Consider the following 20,241-nt stretch of genomic DNA (forward strand, 5'->3'; position numbering starts at 1 on the left):
TTACAAGTTTTTGGAAGTGGTTGCCGTCGGAAATTTTCTTCATTCTACCTATCAGTCGACTGGAATTGATTCTAAAATATTTTTTTTTTGGAGGGAACTGTTACATGCATTTCTACTTAGGCATGTTATGTAAGACTTATTTCAAATGGCTACCTGGCACCATTCTCTACCTATAAAACTCTACAGCTCAGACTGCTATTAATTGACTAGACGACAGAGAATCGCTGTTCACTCTACATATTTTATACCTGCTAAACTTACCATCCGTATCATACGCGCTAACAATATTATCCTCTAATTACACCAGCAAGTACCCGTTTATTCTATTTACCTTCTATTTAGGGTTGACGAGTTAGCACTACGTAATGCCATAAGCGTCGCCCCGTCACGCAAAATTAACTGTATTTACTTAGGTCGAACGCAACAATTTGTACAAAATCCCTGCTAATGTGTACATTTACAATAATTGCGTGGGTTTACATTTATTATGAGGCTCTTTATAAAAAGTTCTATAGCAAAAAGAAACCCTGGGTGTACCAAATAATGTATTGAATTAGTCTATGAACTTCATTGGTGGTAATATGTTATATCAGCAGTATATCTACGAAACTGTATGGAAAGATAGTAAACCTATCACTAATTAATTTAATATGATTAAGCAAAATAATTATGCTCTATTTTGACTGAAATATAACTTTTTAATTACCAGTTGTTACGAAGTTAGATAGTTTAGCAATTGAATCGCTCATCAACAGAAGCTAAATTGATTGATAAATTGTGGAACTAATTTAATTTGCCTCTGTAATCCAAATTTCTACGAAACGGTGATTATTTAGTAGAATTCAATTGTTTTGTAATTATTCCCTTGCATTATAATATATTTTATTATCTTAACATGCTGATTCTAATACATTTTGGGAATCGAACCCGTAATGGCGCTCAAGGCAAACAACCGCATCTCTGTGTTATCGAAATCCATTGTATTGTGTGTACAAGTATAACATTATCTTATTATTAAACAGTTCACATGGGGACACACAAAATTGTTATTTACTTTTACAACCGCACATATAAAATATCTAATCTAAAGGATTACAAAGGGACGAATTTCGCCTGCGGGTCACATAATAAGGAGAACAATGCAACGAAATTTTGTTCGTCATTTAAGACATGTAGGTAGGACAAAGGTGAGGGTACAATGACATCACACACATGGCGTAATACAGAAAATTAATTTATTAAACGTATCTTAAAAAAACATTACTTTAATAAATAAATATAAAAGTTGTGTTGTTCGAAAGGCTGGCATTTTCGGACAATACATAATGGAGGAATATGCCAGGCAGATAACTGATAACACATCGGCCTCGTGGTAGGAGGAGTATGGTCATGGAACAGGTGGATCGTTCTGGCTGGAGACACTGGTCTTAGGATACAATTAAGTTATTAAGTAGAACTTCATGCCTCAACTTCTTCCTCTTTTACCTTCTGATCTCCTGGCTTGCCCTTGGACCAGTCTGGCTTTTTCTGGAAAACACAAGAGGTGGTGTTAGCTAGTTGATGAATCAGTTTGGTTTTAGAAGAGTTCTACGTTGCCATTGTATGTTCATTGCAACTAATAAAGCTTATGAGAAACGTAATATTAATAAATAAACGATGCTCAATATTAGTCCTTACTTGATCGAAATTGAGATTTAAGTGCATTTTTGTCGAAGTCAAAAAAAACTTGAAAACTTCAACAACTTGAAACAATAAAATTATGCTTTTATCTTGCATAGCGCTTAATTTACGTTGAATATAATAAAAATATCTAAGAAAATTAAATGAAAAAGTATGCATACGAGAACCTCAGTCGCTATTAGCTTGATGTACTCGTACTGTAAGCGATATCCTTAATGAACGATGAGCCTTTTAAGTGCAGTTCTAATAAAACTACGCTGTCTAACGTAATTTTACACTAGACAGCAGCATTAAGCTTACTCGCCTTTCAGTGAGCTTTTCATACGAGTACAATGGCGCAGTGTCACTCTTGTTTACATAAATTATAGCAGATACCGCTTAGGAACGAGAGGGTATTATGCCTGCTATGTTCCAAGGTATGTATAGGCATTTACGAACTTTATACTATTATTATACTATTGCTGTGAAGTTATAAAAACATTGGAAAACTAAAAGACGTAAAAGTCCACCAAAAAGTTGGAAAAGTTCATAAATGCTTATTGCAAAAAGAAGCTTAATTCTATGATTTCTATTATTTACCATAGTATTTCTATTTACAAAATACAACTACTGAAATAATATACAAAATTCATCAGCTGAAAACTGTAGTCTGTTCCTCTTTTCAGGGAAAATAATTTTCTTATTAAAGGATTGAAAAAAAAAGGAATTTAATAAAGACAAATGAAGAGCTACAGAAAATTAGTGTCCCTGATATTCATCCTGAACAATACATGAAATATCCCAGACTACGTCACTTGTAGCTGAGACGATGAAGCGAAATTTTCGAACACCAATAAAACCAGTAGGTAACTGGCGACGATAGTACGGATGGTCAAACTTCGCCAAATCGCCTAAAGCACCACACTTCGAAGCGCTGACAATCTAAAAACCTCAATATCCTACAGAAGCGTATTGTATAGCCACCTACAGTGTATTTACAGTCGTAGAGAACACTCGAAGCGGTCGTGTTCACACAAAGCTGCGGTAATCCTAAAGTCGTGAAAATAATTGCAAATCCAGTGCCAATACAATAATGTGTCTCAAACAAGTTGGCAGTCTAGACAGCTATACGACTCGAAGCTGTGCTAAAAATACACATGCCGTGTGTTCTAATCGACTAGAAGAATCACTATCGAAAGTCGACTAGGTGTCTATTTACCTTTCCTCCAGCACCGCCCTGTGAAACATCGCATTATAATATGTAAAATGCTATAGCTGACGGCATAATTACTTAATCAAAACAATTTCGGTTCAACAAAGTCTAAGTCAACGAACACAAATACGAGAGTATCCATGTTACGCAACTTTATACATTGCTTAGGAACTAACTTTGAACAAATAAAAACGAAACAAAGTTCGGAAATGGAATATGAAATGGAAATTCATGATGAGTGGATTTGTTGTTGAGTTCTTTTGGAAAGTGTATAAATATGAATTATATCATCTTTCTATTTATAGCCACAAAATACTATGTAAAATTATGAAAATCCGCCTAAACTGCCTTGTTCATTACTTGTATTGATTCGCATTTTCACGTACGGATGTTAGTCACGGGCATTATCTAATAAATAGAGATTAGCACTGACGAGAACATGAATCTATATTTATACGGACTGGCAAAGCTTGGCAAGGGAAGGCCTGTATTTAAAAACGGATACGCTTTTAAATAATTTGCAGGCGTAAGCTTTTCAGCGGGGTACCTCCAGGGACTTTCAATGTTCTAAAAACTATATATTTCAAGCTTTGAGCTTTGCGTCAAACATTTCTCACCTCAATATCGAATCGGGATATTTATGAATAGACAATAAGAATTTGTTACATAAAAAATATTGTTTATTTATAAAATTAATTAAATTATTCAAATTAAAGTTAGGTCGTCATGACGTTTCGGTGATGGAAAGTAGTTAAGTGTAAGTATGGTATTGTCTACTTTTTCCCGATAGCCCAGTCAGCTTTCTCCGCTTTCTTAGCCTGTAGGAATTTAAAGAATGATTGTTCACTTCTTATGAAAACAAATGATTAATTCTAAACACCCACAACCCTTATGATTCGAACTAAAATTTAAGTATTTTATGCCCCAGATTTTAAACCAATCTTCACCGTCTCTAATCAGTCGAGACACCAGACCATAAGTTTTCTTTGGCTGGGAATTGAACCCAGAACTGTTCGTTCCAAGATTGACCCATCATGCTGATATACGTATTAGTGAATATCTGAAAAGTTTCAGCTCATGTTCATGAAAATTCATTAACGTATTTAGCACTGTGAAATTTTGACAGATAAAACGAAAACTTTGTGCGGTATCCTAAAGTTGGCCAAATTGAAACGACGTGGAATTTGTAGATCCATTTTGATCCAATCCTTTTAGTTTAGCGGCCCGTGATCCTTTTGCTTGAACTTTAGGATTCAATAAATCTAGATCTGTTCCACAAATCCATTTGTTCGCAGGTCACACTAACCTTTATGCACGAGTTTTAGGCTAGATTAGACTCTTCCTAGGATTTGCAAGAAATTCTAAAAAAAAATTCATTGGTTTTGACAAATGTTATCTGTATAGAAAACTTTGCTGTTTTCAAATCGTTTGTCTGGGTGTTGGTGTTCCAGTGAAACTGTTCCAATGGTGAAATGGAGAAGATAGTTTTGAAATAGAATTGATGATAGACATGGTAGAAGGGATGATATTTACCTCTTTGTCTTCCTCTTCAAGGGTGAACTCCTTCTTTTTGACGACCTTGAGTTGGTTACGGAAGTTGAACTCGGCGGCCTTCTTCTGGAGCTTGGCGAATTTGTTCTCGTATTTGGACACCTTCTTTAGCGTAGGTTTGACGCTGTGAACAAATAAATTGTAATTTAGAATCATCATCATCATCATCATCGGCAAGTCATTAGTCTCCACGAGAAGAGCACGATCAAATCATCTCCAATTTATCGGAGGTAAATGAAGGATTTCGCCCACACCATGCCAGCTACAAGTAGATGGGTTTGAGGTTAATACTCATTTGTTTTCAATTGGCTAATAAAAAATAAGTACCTAAAATGCGATAATAATTTTCGATATCTGCGCGATATTAATATAGGAATGAATAGACAAACACTTTTGCAATATACGAGTAATACAACTTCCTTTTATTCGTATTATATTCGATTCGCAAAATTGAAACCAAACAATGTCAGAACGGGATGTTTTATCAATGATGTTTGATTTAGCTTATTACAGAGTTGTATATCAAGAGTACACATACGAGTGTTTGTAATGACTGCATTTACTTTTAATGCACACAATCTTTTTAAGAAAACGGTTATGAAACGACTTTGAAACCTCTCTAACAGGTGCTAAAGTCAACTTTGCATTTCAAAAATTGCGAATTTGCGAATCGCAGAATACCAGAAAATTTTTCACAGAACATTTGAAACCGAATAATAACCATTCTTGAGAGTATAATATTTTTGTGAGAATCTTACTTGTCGTTTCATGCATGCATCCCTTTAAATTGCAAAAGGCGTACATATTTAATAGACTAAGACGATACAATTGATGCAACTTCTCACATACTTTTATTTGTCTGCCTAGAAAGTAAAAGGTCTAGAACTGGATGGGCCATTTGTTTTTGTTAGCTTGCTACAAGTTGTTTATAAATTCCATTACAAGTGATTCTCTGGAGACTTGAACTTTATTACTTGGTTCATTTATTTGGGCAGTGCAATCCATCAATTTGTCTCAAAGTTCTACAAATACACAGGCAAATATTAGTTATAGTAGGTATGTATAGTGTAATAACCATAAATATTACATATTTTTTTATAATGTTGAAATTATAAATTCCCACTTCTTCTTGAATTTAGCCAGTATAAGGGACTCTGTAGACTATTATATTCACTCTAGTTGCACATGGCCGACCAAAAACGACTATTGTTACAGTCTGCTAACTTTAGAATTCTGAATTACATTTCTACGCGTTGCCTAGTCCGCGACAATGAACTGAAGGGTGCCTAACTTGGTCCACTTCGGAGTAATAAATTGTATTCCTAAGCAGAACTTGTCCATGTCCATTTCCACATACTTTTTGGCGATGCAGGTAATTTGATTGTTAAAACACGCCATTGGCACAGGAATCAAATAATAACATTGATCAAAAGTAATAGAGTCAGGTTTGCTTTGATAATCATGCTTCGAACGGAAGTTATTCGATCTCAATTTTTGTTTTGAGACTGATTGATACCAATATTTTGCTAAAGTATATTCAACGTAATTGCCCTTCGAAAACGATTGTATTTATAGAAAGAAAATAAAAGAAATGGTACTCACAATTTGCCTCTAAGGTCGTTGACTTGAGAGTTCAGGTCGGAGATCTGGCGAAACATAACAATTATTATACGATGTGTACAATGATTATACATATATGTATTTGAAAAATGGTTTTAGGTAGTTAAGATAAAGGAAAATGAAAATAGAAACAAGACAAATTAATGAGAGAAAAATACTACACAAAAATATTATGTTACAAGAAAACTTAATAAAAGGAGTTTATCTTGATTTTATTGTTTATGAAATGAACATGTATTTATTACATATACGTTCAAAGTACAATGGATCTTGAAGCTAATTACACAAAAATGTGAAATAGTATATTATAATATGTATGTATAAAGCAAAAGTATGTACAATGTAAAACCCATTCCACAAGTTGGTCTTAGTCATTAAAACATGGTTAACAATAAACAAAATAAAGTACAAATAAATTAAATTACAATTAAAATAAAATAAATTACAAATAAACTGATTGTGTACACTTTACAAAATTTCTTACGAAATTAATTAACAAACTTGTGAATTGTTTCCACAAAAGATAAAAACTTCATGCAATGCACGAAAGTAGTAAGAAAACAAAAAAGCTCAACACACAAGATCTCGAGAAAAGCAAATTGACAAAGGCGTCTTTACTTAATGTTGAGAATAGTGATTAATACGAGAAAAGCACAGAAAAGATATAGAGCTGAGCGAAGATTAGGCGTTGTTATTTGCGAGCGAAACAGTTGAAATCTGTTCTTTGTAAGTATCAAGAATCCGCAAAGGTCAGTCCCGTATCCTAATACTACGGCCTATATATCTTTAGCCTGTGCTCTTTACCTACATATACACATCTTCAATATACTATGTCTCACATACTATTCGTGCACAAATCTACCTATCGTGCCTCGACTGGTAGCTGGTCGCCTGCAGCTCCTGTGTCTTCAACAATCAATACATAAGTGCAATATATTTTACAAGTGCAACAAAAAGGCAGCGCCAACAATATTATTCCTCGACCTTGTATGTATTCAAGTGTAAATGTTCTCAAGTTGCTATTCGAAGTTGTAATATGTTGAGCGCTGTATCCATGTGCATTCTGATTCCAATGTACTAGTACGTCTCTACGTCGGTACGGCAAACAATGTTTGAGTTCGGACATAGCAAAGTGTGTAATGGAGTGACGGTGCAAAATCGATCCAGACTTGCAGATGTGGTTCGGTGGGTTTACTGTAATGTAGTGTATCTGGACGCGCAAATGATAGTATACACCACTCCGTGTCCCGAGTAATGCAAACGCCGGCGGCCGAGGACGCCTCTCGGCCGCCGGGAGGGGGGCACTCGACCAGAGCATGGCACTTTCAATTTAAAACACTCAGAGTCCAAAAAGTAACATACGGGTACAAAAGGTTTATGGGGCTCTCAGCAACCGAACACGCAAACATTTCGCGCGGATAACGGCACATACATGAAAAGTTGGAGATTTGGAACAAGAAGTTTCACTTACACTATGCACTTGCGTGTGCCAATAAAGGAACCAGTCCAGCGGTCCACTGACACTTCAACGGCAACTAGTTGTTATCATAAAAAGAGAAAATTCAGTAAGGCCATTAAGCTCGCCACCACACATGAAGCGTCACACTGGCGGATGCAGCGACGGTACGCGAGTATTATTGCGATAAACACACTTTTTCAGTATATTATTAAAGTGCCATACTATTTTAAGGATATTGATATTAATCGGGACTCGGAAGCATCGTACATTACATATTACATGCAACAATCAAAAAGCTTTAGCAGATAAGCCAATGGAGAAGACAGTGTGAGTTTACTAAGATGATGATGATCTCGATCACGGAGCAGAGCTCGCGATGACAGAGCAAGACAAGACGTGGATGATGAGTGAGATGTTGAAGAGTGAACACAAAGACGACACAGATGAGAATTACGCGATCATGCAATGGACGGGGCGGGGGCGCCCGCGCCAGTGAGTGCAGTGTGGTTACTGTTACGCCCGTGGTTACTGTAGTTAGTGTAGTTAATGGTGTAAGCTCCATGTCGGATGACGCGCCGCCGGCGCCGGCGGAGATCGATTTTGCACCGCTCGCCTCTGAGGCCGGGGGCGCCGCGCACCGCCCCCGCCTGTCTACGACACGCACACACCCGCTCTACAACAACTCTACCGACCCGGCCCTTCGGCTCCGCCGTTATTTACAATTCAACAACAAACAACCGAAAACTTACAAAGCGTTATCAATGTATAAACACGAATTGTCACACGCGCACGTTTGTTACATCGATGATTGTGATATTCACAATGGTTATAAAGTATTGGTCAATACCTCATAATCTCTTTTCCTGACTTCATGTTCCAAATCCCACTTCTGGCCCTCACACACATACATGCGGTCATAATACTCCTGTATTATTCTCTTGAGCATTGCTATAGAAAAAGGAAAGACAGATTATTGAGCCAGCAGAATGAGCATGGGCATTTGTGTGAGTGACCTGCGTCTGTCGACGGGAGCGACGTGTGCATGTGTGCGGTGAGCCGAACAACTATCATGTCATGTTGTAACAACTAAATCAGTATCAACTCATATCATATGCATTCCCAATCCTAATATATTGTTTACCTCCATTTTCCTAATTTGAATCGCTCGTTCTAGTTCATATTTATCCCCCTCAAGGTTGTATATTCTGTGCCAGTACATTTGACAAATCGTCTGCAGTTCCGCTAAAGAAAAACATAATCACATTTAGGGCATGTATCACATCGGCGCAGGACGCCTTCGGCTCGTCGACTCGTGTCTGGGTTCTCGGACTGGGACCACTTTACTGGAGGAGCAAGCGTAAGCGAAGCTACATGATCGTATTTAGGTGGGTGGACTATTACTGCAATTTAAACTATGTTGTTATTGACTTAAAACTCGATGAGAGTATCTACACCAACTCGCAGTTTCGGAGTTGCTACAACGGGTCGTTGTTATTTAGCCTTATATACTTGTTATCCACACGGTTAAGGTAAATTCGGTTCAGCTCCGCGATTGATAATTGTGAATCGGCTGCGAAAACAATAAAAGATTCTAGTCACATTATCGGCATATACTACTTAGAATGTAGAGCGTATGAGTTGTGTAGCGCCCAAACCAGTCAGACCTCGAGCTGTTTGCGGGCCACTTCCATCTCGTGATCGTACTTCTCCTCCTCGAGCTTGGTGATACGTTGGTGGTAACCGGTAATGATGCTCGTGAGAGCCGCTACAAAACCAACAACATTACTCGCGCGCAATATTCTCGCACTCCTAGCCTCGACCGGCGGCTTACGGACCGTAGACCAGAAAGTTAATTGTGAGTCTCAGAAAGAATTGGAAACATAGAAGGTAGTAAGTATTCGCAGACAAGATGACAACTTCACATGGAGCTTAGAGGAAGTAGATAGACGAGTTAGATAGACAAAGGCCTAAACTGGGCCCGACACACTTGAGTTCTGTTATTTAACAGACGTAGAAACACGGCAGTTTGACACAAAGTAAGTCATGAAGGCGAAAAAAGTTTGTAAGTTCGTCAGATAGCTGTTTGAGATCAGCTCGGCTCACTACCTCCATATCTTTCCTCTTAACGATGTATTCAAAATCGAACTTTTCATCTTCGAGTTGGGCGATGCGCTCGTGGTACTCTTTGCAAACCCTCGCAAGAGCATCTATAATGCGACACAATACATGTATAAGGATATCTGAAGGTTTATTCACATTGATAGGGACGCATTCGTTCCGTGGTGTGATGTGTGGGGATAATTTAAATGTATGTCTTACACCTGTCTATTGGAGAATAAGATTATAAGATATTATAGGTTGTGTGAAAGGCACATGGACAGACGTTTACCTTCGTTGGCATCTTCGATGTTCTTGGGTTTACCGCACCTCTCCTCGATGATGCGCCTCCTCTCGGCGGCTTTGCGTTCCTGTTCCTTCTTCAGCTCCTCAGCGGCTTTCTTACGCAGCAGCAACTGTTATTTAGACTTGTCGTGAGCAATGTGAAGCTAATGATGGAGAACATAAACGCAATGATATGAACTCGGTTTTTTTTCGATTTAAGGTTTGGTTTTATCTTTTTGTTGATTATGGCTTCGTGTGGTTTGCACATTTACGAGTAGCCATTGTCAAGTAAAATTATATTTCAAGTAGAAAACATTTAAATAATAATTTAATGAATGGTTAAGTTTCAAAGTTATGTAGTGGTACTAACTTTGCATTTGGAAATTGAATTTAATCATGGGTAAAAAATGAAAATGTTGACTTAGAGGTGTTAGTTAAACCAAATGAATGACTAACCCTGAGCTTCTTCTTCCTCTCCGGTGTCATGAAACCCTTCTTCGCCTTCTTGGCCTTGGAGGCCTCCTCCATGCGCTTGCGCACCTCAGCGCGCTTGCGGTCGATCTCGGCCTGTTTGGCCTTCTTCGCCTGGAGACAGTCAACGGCATAGTAATCGTCTACCTAGTGCTTTAGTTTCTAAGTGTTTTGTGTCAGATATAAGATGTTTAAAATATTCCTTTTGCTAAGGTCCTAAGTGTAGATTTTTATATCTACACTCGCGAGCAAAAATATGGAATCACCCTATTCGTTTTAAGCGATCACAAAAACTAAATGACTAATAGAAGACAAATAAAAATGGTACCATTTTAAAGGTTATATTATAAACTTCAAAATGATACCACATATACATACATAGTCATTCAGTTCTTAAGATCGCTCAGAACAAAACACAAGGTGGTGATTCCATACTTTTGCTCGTAAGTATAGATTCTAAAGTTGTGTAATTGTGTACCTATGTGTTGTAGAGTTCATAAGTGTGTGTTACCTAATGTTGCTGTGTGTTGTACTTATGTGTCTGAATAGGTATGTTGTGATTATGCTACGTATGTTGTATTTAATTTCGTATTTTGAAATATACCTATATTACGAGTATTGTATACTTGTGTGTATGTCTAGCATAAGCGTGAAGATTAAAGTTAAAACAATATGACAATTTATACTTGTGTTTGGTGTAACTAATGTACCTATTCCTAAACTTTTCTGCACTAATTATAAGTACTTATACAAAACAACATGTGAAATGTAAGGTTTCGTCTAATTGATCAAATATATAATAATTTGAATTGTTATTATGACCTGTTACTCTTGTATCTAAATAAGAAAATAATGTATTTTAATATCACTGAAGGCAAAGAGTTCCTCTTTATGAGTGAAAATTAATATTTTCAGAAAATACGAGCTCATTAAATGGAAAACATGTATTATGTTTCTCATAACATGTTTTCAAGATAATTTATATGATTAGGTGTAATTTGTCTGTCTTCGATGTTACTTTACCTCCTCGAGACGCTTTTTCTGTAAAAGAAAAGACAAAATAATTAGTTTTCAGTTTGGAAATAAGTATTGTATCAGCTATCATTAATTCAGAACATTTTATTGCGCGATAGGTAACACAAAAAAGTTGTATCTAGCAGTAACAAATTTTTATTTCGCGTTCTATTTTAAATAGTTCAAAAATTATTTTGAGTTCTAAAACTACAATAAATAATGAATTATTGATAGCTGAATCAAGATTAACAATGCTTATTACATCACCTTTATCAAATAATATTCTTGAACTCTACATTTGTTAAAAATAATATTTACTGCTGAAATCTGGCGGTAACTAAACTTAAATGACTTTCAGTTTTGTTGGAGCTCATAATTTGATCTCGTTATTGGATTTTGCGCTTCCATTGAAAGGTGGTGTAAAAAGCGTTAAACTACATCGTTATTCTGTGCAAATTACAACGCGCTGTGAGTTTGTGAATTGTGCATTTTACGGCAGTTTTGTGTGGACTCAAACATAATGTCATTATTGAATATATATTCAGTTTTATTCGTGTTGTTTGATCTTGACAGTTTAATTTTATGAGTAGGTACATTGAAAGTTTTATCGTACACGGTTATTGACTGGCGTAGAGAGAAAAGCATAGTTAATTTGCTGTTATTGACAATTTGACGAAAAAGCTCATCACATATAAAGGTACAAAACCCTAAATATTTACCAAAATAACTGTAAAATAATGTATATCTAAATACACGTAATCGCAAATGACATTATGTTTCTTACATTCATATTATTGTCGTTTGTGCTACATATAAAAAATTGTGCATGTTGATGTTAGTGACACTTATGTGTTATGTGCTGTGCATATTTTGCTTTATTTATGTATATTCTGTGCTTTTATTTATATCGTGTGTATTAGTGTTCACAGTGTTTAGCAGTTTACACCTAGCAACATTAATTTTTTTCACTTACTATATTTTAAACATTATTATCTAAAATAATGCTGTAACAGAAATTATGTTGAATGTTGAAGTCAGGAGGAAAAAATAACAGTAACTTTTGTATTCGACGGAAAAAAAGTTGATTTCATTCTAGAATCATAACGAAATCTTCAAGTAAAGTCAAAAAATGATAAGTGATAATGAATGTCTTCAAGTATCATTGAAAAAATATATATAATTTATTCAGTTTGTGTGTATATTGTGTTGCGTGTGAGTTGTTAGAAGCCAAAAATATTTACCTAGGTCTCGAGGATACATGGTATCCGATACTGTAGTATGTGGATCGCAGAACGTCGAGTTGTGTTGATAGAGATGCGCCGGAGTCGATGAAAGTGGAGATGGAACAGAAAAAAGAACAAAAAATGTGTTAACACCAAATTTTAATTGATTTTTGAAACAAGATTTAAGTAGGGGTTGAAGTAAAATTAATAGAGTTTACAGTACATGGAAGTTACGACAACAGCGGAAGAATATGAAAATATAGTTTCTAATTCAATTAATAAATAAATAACAAGTAGGATACATCTATTTTCTCAAAATACTTTTTAGAAGAAAACATTTTAACTGTACCTGTTACTCGTACAACTAATTTAGAATTAGGTCTAAAACCAATCTTACCTTACTGCATATCAAAGCTTTACAAATGAAAAATAAGAATCCAAGATCATTTGCAAGTCTATGCATCTCGGAATGCATAGAACTTCAACAATAGCATGCATATTTAATGTTCGGGGTACACAGGCACATTTGAGAAGTTGGACCAAGACTTCCCAGTGCAAGCTGCATCTAAACTAGCCACATAATGCTAAGCAGAAATACGATGCTCTATGGAGAGTTGTTGGGTAGAATACAGATCACTGGAATATACTACAGGTACTAAATTATGATGGTTAACCGAGGAATGAGGTTTATCGACGTCTTATGATTACAATACATTTCTATCTAAATCAGAGAAGGCGTTTTTTCTTCGAAAATATTAAATAATAGAGAAAAAGCTTTCTTATTGTGTGGTCCTTGACCCAGGTTATCCCTATTTAAAGACCAAGGTTGTATAATATTGATGACTTTTTATCTTACCTTACTTCATCATCCGCCATTGTGATTGTGTTTGTTCTGGTGTCCTGAAATAAGAAAAAACTTTGAATTTTCTTCTTCGTGTGAGAACTGTCAAAATTACGTGGTTCTTTCAACGCGAATCTTCACAAACTGGATACAATTACACGAGTGTATTCTAATTTATATGTTTTTCTCCTGGCTACATAAATACTTAATTAATTTTAAAACAAGTCGCTGCAACTAACGCTTATCGATATATTAATAGCAGCTGCAACAAACAAGTTACTAAAATATCGACATTCTGCCAAAGACCTATTTTCCGATGTCGCTTAAACGCGTATTTGGCGAACATCATTAGAAACAACGTTGTTATTCGAAACTTTGGATAAACGCCAATAAACTAGGTGAGAACAGCTGTCATTTGATACTTTAAAAGCATTATTTTCACCTCGGTTCCGCCATTATCTGCTAAAATACAGCTGTACGGGACTAGAATTCCCTAATGAGTGTTAAATGCTGCTTCATTTGGAATGAATTGGCCTAAAATATTGCATAGTTAAACGCTGGGACATTGCACTCTTGACCTAAATCGGTAACGGTTGGTCCCATTACATGCACGGTGTAAGAATTATTTTCTGTGCAATAAAAAGTTCGGTGGTGTGATGAAAATTCCGCATTTAGTTTCGGGCGCGCTCGGCAAAGCTCGGCTTCGGTCGGGTTGCGCGCGCGCTACGGAAATAGGTCGGCTCCCACACCCGCGCATCCTAATTTGGTGGCGCGCCCCGAGTCCGGTTACTCGGATTTCGGATGCGACGCGGTACGGACCGGTCGGAAAATGTAACCGGATATCCATGTTTAATCGTGTCCCGTTACGTTTCTACTTTGATTTAATTTAATAATGTTTGTTTAGTAAAGTTAAGTTTCATTTAATTGTAGATGTGTCATACGATGTCTGTCTAAATATCTGAGAACTATTAAGATTTTTTTAACACTTTAGAAGACGTGTGCCCTATGCAGTAAAAGCCCATTGATTTTTTAAAGTGGCCTTGTCTGTGGGCTTGCAGTAAGTTGTTAAGTGATGAGATTTTGTATGAACTGACATATCATAAGTATCCGATCCCGACGATCATATTCAATGTCTATATGTCTGTCATCCGATATGTACCCATGACGTCACAAAATATCCTTATCAATGACATCACAGCGTACATGTCCACATATCCGCATATACCACTAGTCCCGGAAACTGTCGTACACTCGTTTAACGCAATTTTATCACAGCAGCATCGTTCACGGTAACACTAGACGGTGGATCACTTCACTGCACTTTTAAACTTTTTTTTCGTTAGTATGGGACTCACCTAAGGCAAGAGAAAAGAGGATGGCCCTATCTGATGGTTCAGCCAACACGAGCCACAGCTGCTGACTGGCGCGTCGCGGGCGGCAAGGTGCGGCGGGCAGTGCGTGGGCGCCGCGCCCGCCCCCGCTCCCCGCCCGCCCTAGCGGGATCGCCACAACATAAACAGATACAGAAGGCCCGGCCGTTCCCGTAGTCGGGAAACCAATATCTGTGTGTATTTAAAAGGTGTACTGAAAAAAATTTTTGGTTACAGCTTACACAAAAAAGTGACTGGCGATCTAAGTGTTTAACTATAACCAAACCAAGTCTAGCTCACTACAGAATTATTTGTTTGATTTACACAAGCAGTAACCAAACATTTTTTCAGTGTGAAGAGATTAATTAGGTTGCACAATACATAGATGGCGCGTGACTCTACCAGATAAAGACACTCGCTAAAAGCTCGCATGTCAGCCACTGCAAACAAGTTGCAAAGTATTACTTATAGCTTTCTGGTGACTAAGCAGGACAACATGTAGAGTTTGCACGAATGATTGAGAGCCGTCTTCTGCCTGGAACACGACATTATCCAATTTATCAAAGGTAAATTAAGAATTTGGCATGTACTCCTCCTGGCTACACTGGCTGCCTTCTCCAATTAAACAAGCTTAATTATTAGTTTATTTAATTGTATTGATTCATAAACGTGGTTCAGCAAGCGTAGAGTAAAATATTTTCCGGCATAGAGAAAAATCGCTGGCAGTATCTGGACGGACAAGCCGAAGACAGGGTAAAATAAAGCCTATTAAGGGAGGCCCATGTCCACCAGTGGAATGCAATAGGCTGCTGAAGTGTGACGTGAAACAAAATGATCCTTCTGCCCCTCTATATTTGTGGTCATGCAAAATCTTCCCCCCACGCCCCAGCCCCTTTCTCAGACATTTTTAGAGCAGTGTCGTTTTGACACCGAGACCGAAATAATATTAGAGCTCCAGTTCGGATCTCGCATGCCTCGTGAATTTCTGACCGAGTCGCCATGTGCGCTGGTTAATTGTATAAACAATTATTCATATTTCAAGACATTATTCGCATTATATACTTACTGTGATCGCGTTGAAACTTTCAAGCTGAACGCCTTGATAAGCAGGAAAACTAAGCAGTTTTCCTGTCATTTAGAAGCTTTAAAAGTTCTTTCAAATGTCACTCTGTTGATTTTTCTAAAAGTTACCTTTAAATAACATTAGAAGTAATCATGATTGACTTAAATACTATCACTGTAATTGTAAATACGAACCATTATTTGAATTTCTGATAGTATCTGCTTAAATGCTCATGATATACCTACTTTAGGGTCCGAATAAAAAAACAATTGATATTGCCTACATCCTCTGAATACTCGTATTATCTCTCTGTTTATCAATATTCAATGAGTTTACACTTAAAATCTTTGTAAAACGTGTAATTTACTTTTAGATTACAATAATTTTGGATCTGCTGCAACAAATAAACAAACAAATACCAAAAAAAGTGCTATGAGGTTTTATTACATCCGCAGGTATTTCGCTTTACAGTTCATTAGATAAACTGAACTCATCCATTAGTAATTATTTCCTCTAACCGGTGGTGAGCTAAATATTACAGTAACTAGTATCATGTTTAATCTGGTTTACAATCCGTAATGAGAGGGCTTAGTTGGAATTAATTATAATTAAATTTTCAGGAATATTATTATTTTATTTTGTAGCTATGCCATAATGCTATATACGAGTATAGTAATGTCAGGACAAGGTTTTTATCAAATAAAGAATTGTATTTGTAGAAGTTTTTAGGAAAGTCATCATGTTTGGACTAAAATAAAGAGATTTTTTCTATTTGCAAGATCGCTAGCTTTTGAAAATCATTATCAACGTCATTTAATATTTCCATTGCAGGTGGACGACCCTCCCTAATTCACCAAAGGGGATTTGGCCTCCACTTCCCACCCTGGTCATATGGGTTGGGACTTGGGAAGACCTGATGTTCATCTCATCCACAGGAAAAGTGGGAGTGGACCTAGTGTAACTCCGCTGGAACCACAGTACTTGAAAATATTAAAAGTTATATTTGTTACTAGCTTTCCGCCCGCGGCTTCGCCCGCGTGGAATTTTGCCTGTCACAGAAAAACTTTATCGCGCGCGTCCCTGTTTCAAAATCCGGGATAAAACTATCCTATGTCTTTTCCCGGGACTCAATCTATCTCTGTGATTTTCATCAAAATCGGTTCAGTGGTTTAGGCGTGAAAGCAAGACAGACAGACAGAGTTACTTTCGAATTTATAATATTAGTATAGATAGTATAGAATTGTAGGTTCCATTTGTTTTTTTTTCAGAGCTCTTTATTTCCTTTTACGTAGAAAGAAGCCTATTAAACTCTTTTGTAATCTGAACACATCTTCATCCTAATTCATATGAAAATTGTAATAAAATCTACAAGTTTTGGCAGGGCTTCCAAAACTTTTTTGGCCGATATCGAATGAAAATGAGATTTATAACAAAGCGTCGTAAGGCTTTGTAAAAAATGCGATCGAGTTTTGGTTCAAGTCATCGGTTTGAGGTATAGTCAGAGTCAAATAGTTCGTGCCAAAGAGTTCCCAACATCTCTTTGTTGCCAATTCAATGTCATTGCTTATTAACTTTTTGGCCACTTTGAGTGTCATGAACTATTGGACGCTGACTCTACCGACACGATAAGAATGACAGCACATCAAGGTACATACATACCGTGGCTTTTTATTAGGAGCGATATTACAGTCCTTAGCAAGAAGAAAGAACATATTTAACACATTTTTTTTTTTTTTTTGTCTTCGGCACTTTTTCGATTTTGGTTAAAGTACCTAAAAGCTCGCAGATTTTTACTGGCCACGGTTTTCACAAATCCTACCTACACCGCTTCAAGATCATAGACAACCCCTACTGCCCCTGCGATGACTCCAGCTTACAGGATATTGACCATCTCATGCGAGACTGCCCAATATTTAGCAGACTCCGGCATGAGCACGAGATGACATGCAACAATTTACGGATTGACCCCTATAAACCACAACAAATCATAACAAAATCCCAAACAATCGTCACGTTCATAGCCCTCATTAACTCAATAGTCCATCAACTCAAGGGGATCAACAAAACATAGCTTGTAAGCTACGTATTGTTGGATCTCTCTCTCTTTTCACGTTTGGTAGCAGACTGTATCCATTAGCAGACTGCAACTAAACGCCCTTGGAGCTCAGAACTTTCGAAGTTCAATAAAAACTGTGAGCACATATTTAACACATTTTGTGATTAAAATCGATAGTCGATATACATATTTAACAGTGAATAATTAATTTACAATCAAAACTCATACCTAATCATGCTGTCAAAATCTTGATGCCCTTGGTCAATATCACTTTTGACTGATTTTTCCAGTCAAAAGTGGTTTTGGAGTGCAAAAAATCAGTCATTTGTGGTTTCGCCTGATTTAAAACGCGCTTGGTCAAAACCACTTTTGACTGATTATGAGTTTTGACTGTAACATAAAATATACAATGTACAGTCACGGAATGAAAAGGTTCGTCAGTTTTCAAATTGATTCCTTCAACGAATCGCGAGCACATATTACCTTTTGAAACTATGTTACAGAATAATCTCGAGTTAGAGAAAATAATCTTTAACTGTTCGCCAGTAAAGTTCAAAATTATTCAGATCAAAGTTGTTTGACGATTTAACTTGTCAAGAAGATTATTATGATTGATAAACTAAAACCTTCTTGTTGGCTCAACCTGCCATTATCTATTAATTTAAAAAAAACTACATTTTGTAACATTGCACTGATGGGATAGAAAAATAAACAAGCAAAACCTTATTCGTTAGCAAACGTCATATTTATTTAAATGTTAGCAGCAATGTTTCTTGCACGGTTATGTTGGCAGGTTTGACTCTCACAGTGCAAGCGAAAACCGACACTAAGGTGACGAACCTTTTCATTCCGCGACTGTACATTGTACATGTAAGTCGAAATCGAAGCTATATTATCCCACCTTGAATTACACAAACTATCGCGAAAAAGCAATAAAATTGTCGGAACAACCGATTGGAGGGATTAATGAAAAATCGAGTCACGCAGCCGGGATCGTGGCGAGTGCCGGGTTTGATTACCGGTTTAATTAAAGCTGGAGTGGACGTAAGCTATTACGGCTGGAGCTGTAATTACTGGTACGTTTTCTGGCTTGAAACACGACTCATGTGTGGGGTTAATTATGATTCGAGACATGTGTAAATAATTTCTGAAATATTGACATCGGGTATTTAATTTATTAAGGTTGTAGGTGAGAATTACATTTCAGCCACAGGACGTTCACTACTGAATACAGGCCTCCGCTAATTAAAATTTACTTTAATTTTAGTCAAGATCTTCCGAAATCATTTTCCTGCCTAAGTAGGTACATTACCTACTTATCACATAACATTACTTAACTACCATTTTTCTTTTAATTGTACGATTGCGGTCAAATACCTGCCTTGTCTAGCATAAAAAAACGTTCATCTTTGTATTTATTTTCTGATATTTTGAATTCCCTCATAACGATCTTGCTATGTGCATTTTGCCTGCGCGCGAGTCTAATTACTAATTTTAAACCTAAACTTCAGAATGAAACGGCCATAGATTTAAAACCCTCCTACAACCATCAGTATCTTCCAGATGTCAGACATCGTGACGTCAGCAGTAACTGATAGTTTACGCGTCATTAACAATAGTTTCCTTCGAACGGCTCCAGTTGGAACAATGTCAATAGTTTGGAATGCAGATAACGTAACACATTTCTTTTAGATTTAGCGAGAGAGATACTTTGAGTGTAGGATATCAAGATTAACGGTTTCGCAACGGTTCTTTATTAGGTACATTGGTAAGATAATGATCAGTATGAGCGATATTTAGTCACTAATCCATGCACATACACATGTATAGTTTGATAGCCGGGCTAGTTTGAAGAACGACTAAGAAACTCTTCTCAGAAACAGTTGCGTTATAAGTTGAGGTATTCGGCTTCCAAGGCACCTTTCCGTAAAATCTTCATCATCAGTTTACTTTGTCTTCACTGTGAGAATATGAACAAGGCTTAAGTTGCCTACCTAATACATCTACGGGAAGAATGGAGGTGGTCTTAGTCCACTGCCAGAATCAGCAAGACTAAACTCTGCTAAACATACACACATCTGTTACACATTTATTGCTGTAGCTAAACACTATGGTATAACTCCTAAAGCTGAGTAAGCGTTCGCACAGCCATCCATTTCTAAATCTAAAACACTTATCACCCCAAAACATCGCCATTAAAGCAATACAGCAGCCATTTCCCCGCTGCATCCGCTAATTAGTTTTCGCTCTCGGCTGCTGCAACACATTGCTTGCAAACTGCAACTGCATTCACTTTAGCACTGCAAGCTTGTTTGCAGC

General features: G+C 36.9%; 1 protein-coding gene across 16 annotated transcripts; it reads right to left on the reverse strand.

Annotated features, from left to right (window-relative positions):
* Window positions 1-1,218: 1,218 nt before the first annotated feature.
* On the reverse strand, window positions 1,219-14,898 carry LOC135073078 (troponin I). Of its 16 annotated transcripts, none has more exons than XM_063967094.1 (10): window positions 14,789-14,898; window positions 13,454-13,492; window positions 11,379-11,396; window positions 10,341-10,469; window positions 9,892-10,015; window positions 8,350-8,450; window positions 6,026-6,069; window positions 4,406-4,547; window positions 2,879-2,896; window positions 1,219-1,527 (listed from the first exon to the last, which is right to left on the reverse strand). In XM_063967094.1, exons 2-10 carry the CDS (start codon window positions 13,466-13,468, stop codon window positions 1,459-1,461), a joined length of 660 nt encoding a protein of 219 aa, XP_063823164.1. In that variant the 5' UTR covers window positions 13,469-13,492; window positions 14,789-14,898; the 3' UTR covers window positions 1,219-1,458. The 16 variants fall into 16 exon arrangements, with proteins under 16 accessions (XP_063823164.1, XP_063823167.1, XP_063823166.1 ...); XM_063967097.1 differs by lacking the exon at window positions 8,350-8,450 and adding an exon at window positions 8,644-8,744; XM_063967096.1 differs by lacking the exon at window positions 8,350-8,450 and adding an exon at window positions 9,167-9,267.
* Between the last annotated feature and the right edge of the window lie 5,343 nt (window positions 14,899-20,241).

Source organism: Ostrinia nubilalis, chromosome 7 (genome assembly GCF_963855985.1).
Source record: "Ostrinia nubilalis chromosome 7, ilOstNubi1.1, whole genome shotgun sequence".
Classification (NCBI taxonomy): Eukaryota; Metazoa; Arthropoda; class Insecta; order Lepidoptera; family Crambidae; genus Ostrinia; species Ostrinia nubilalis.

Excerpts from the sequence above, each read along its gene's own strand:
- LOC135073078 (XM_063967094.1), bottom strand. Across the intron at positions 8,451-9,891 it reads CATCGAAGATGCCAACGAAG|CAATGCTCAAGAGAATAATA; the intron begins GTAAACGTCTGT and ends CTTTTTCTATAG. Across the intron at positions 4,548-6,025 it reads AACGACCTTAGAGGCAAATT|CGTCAAACCTACGCTAAAGA; the intron begins GTGAGTACCATT and ends ATTTGTTCACAG.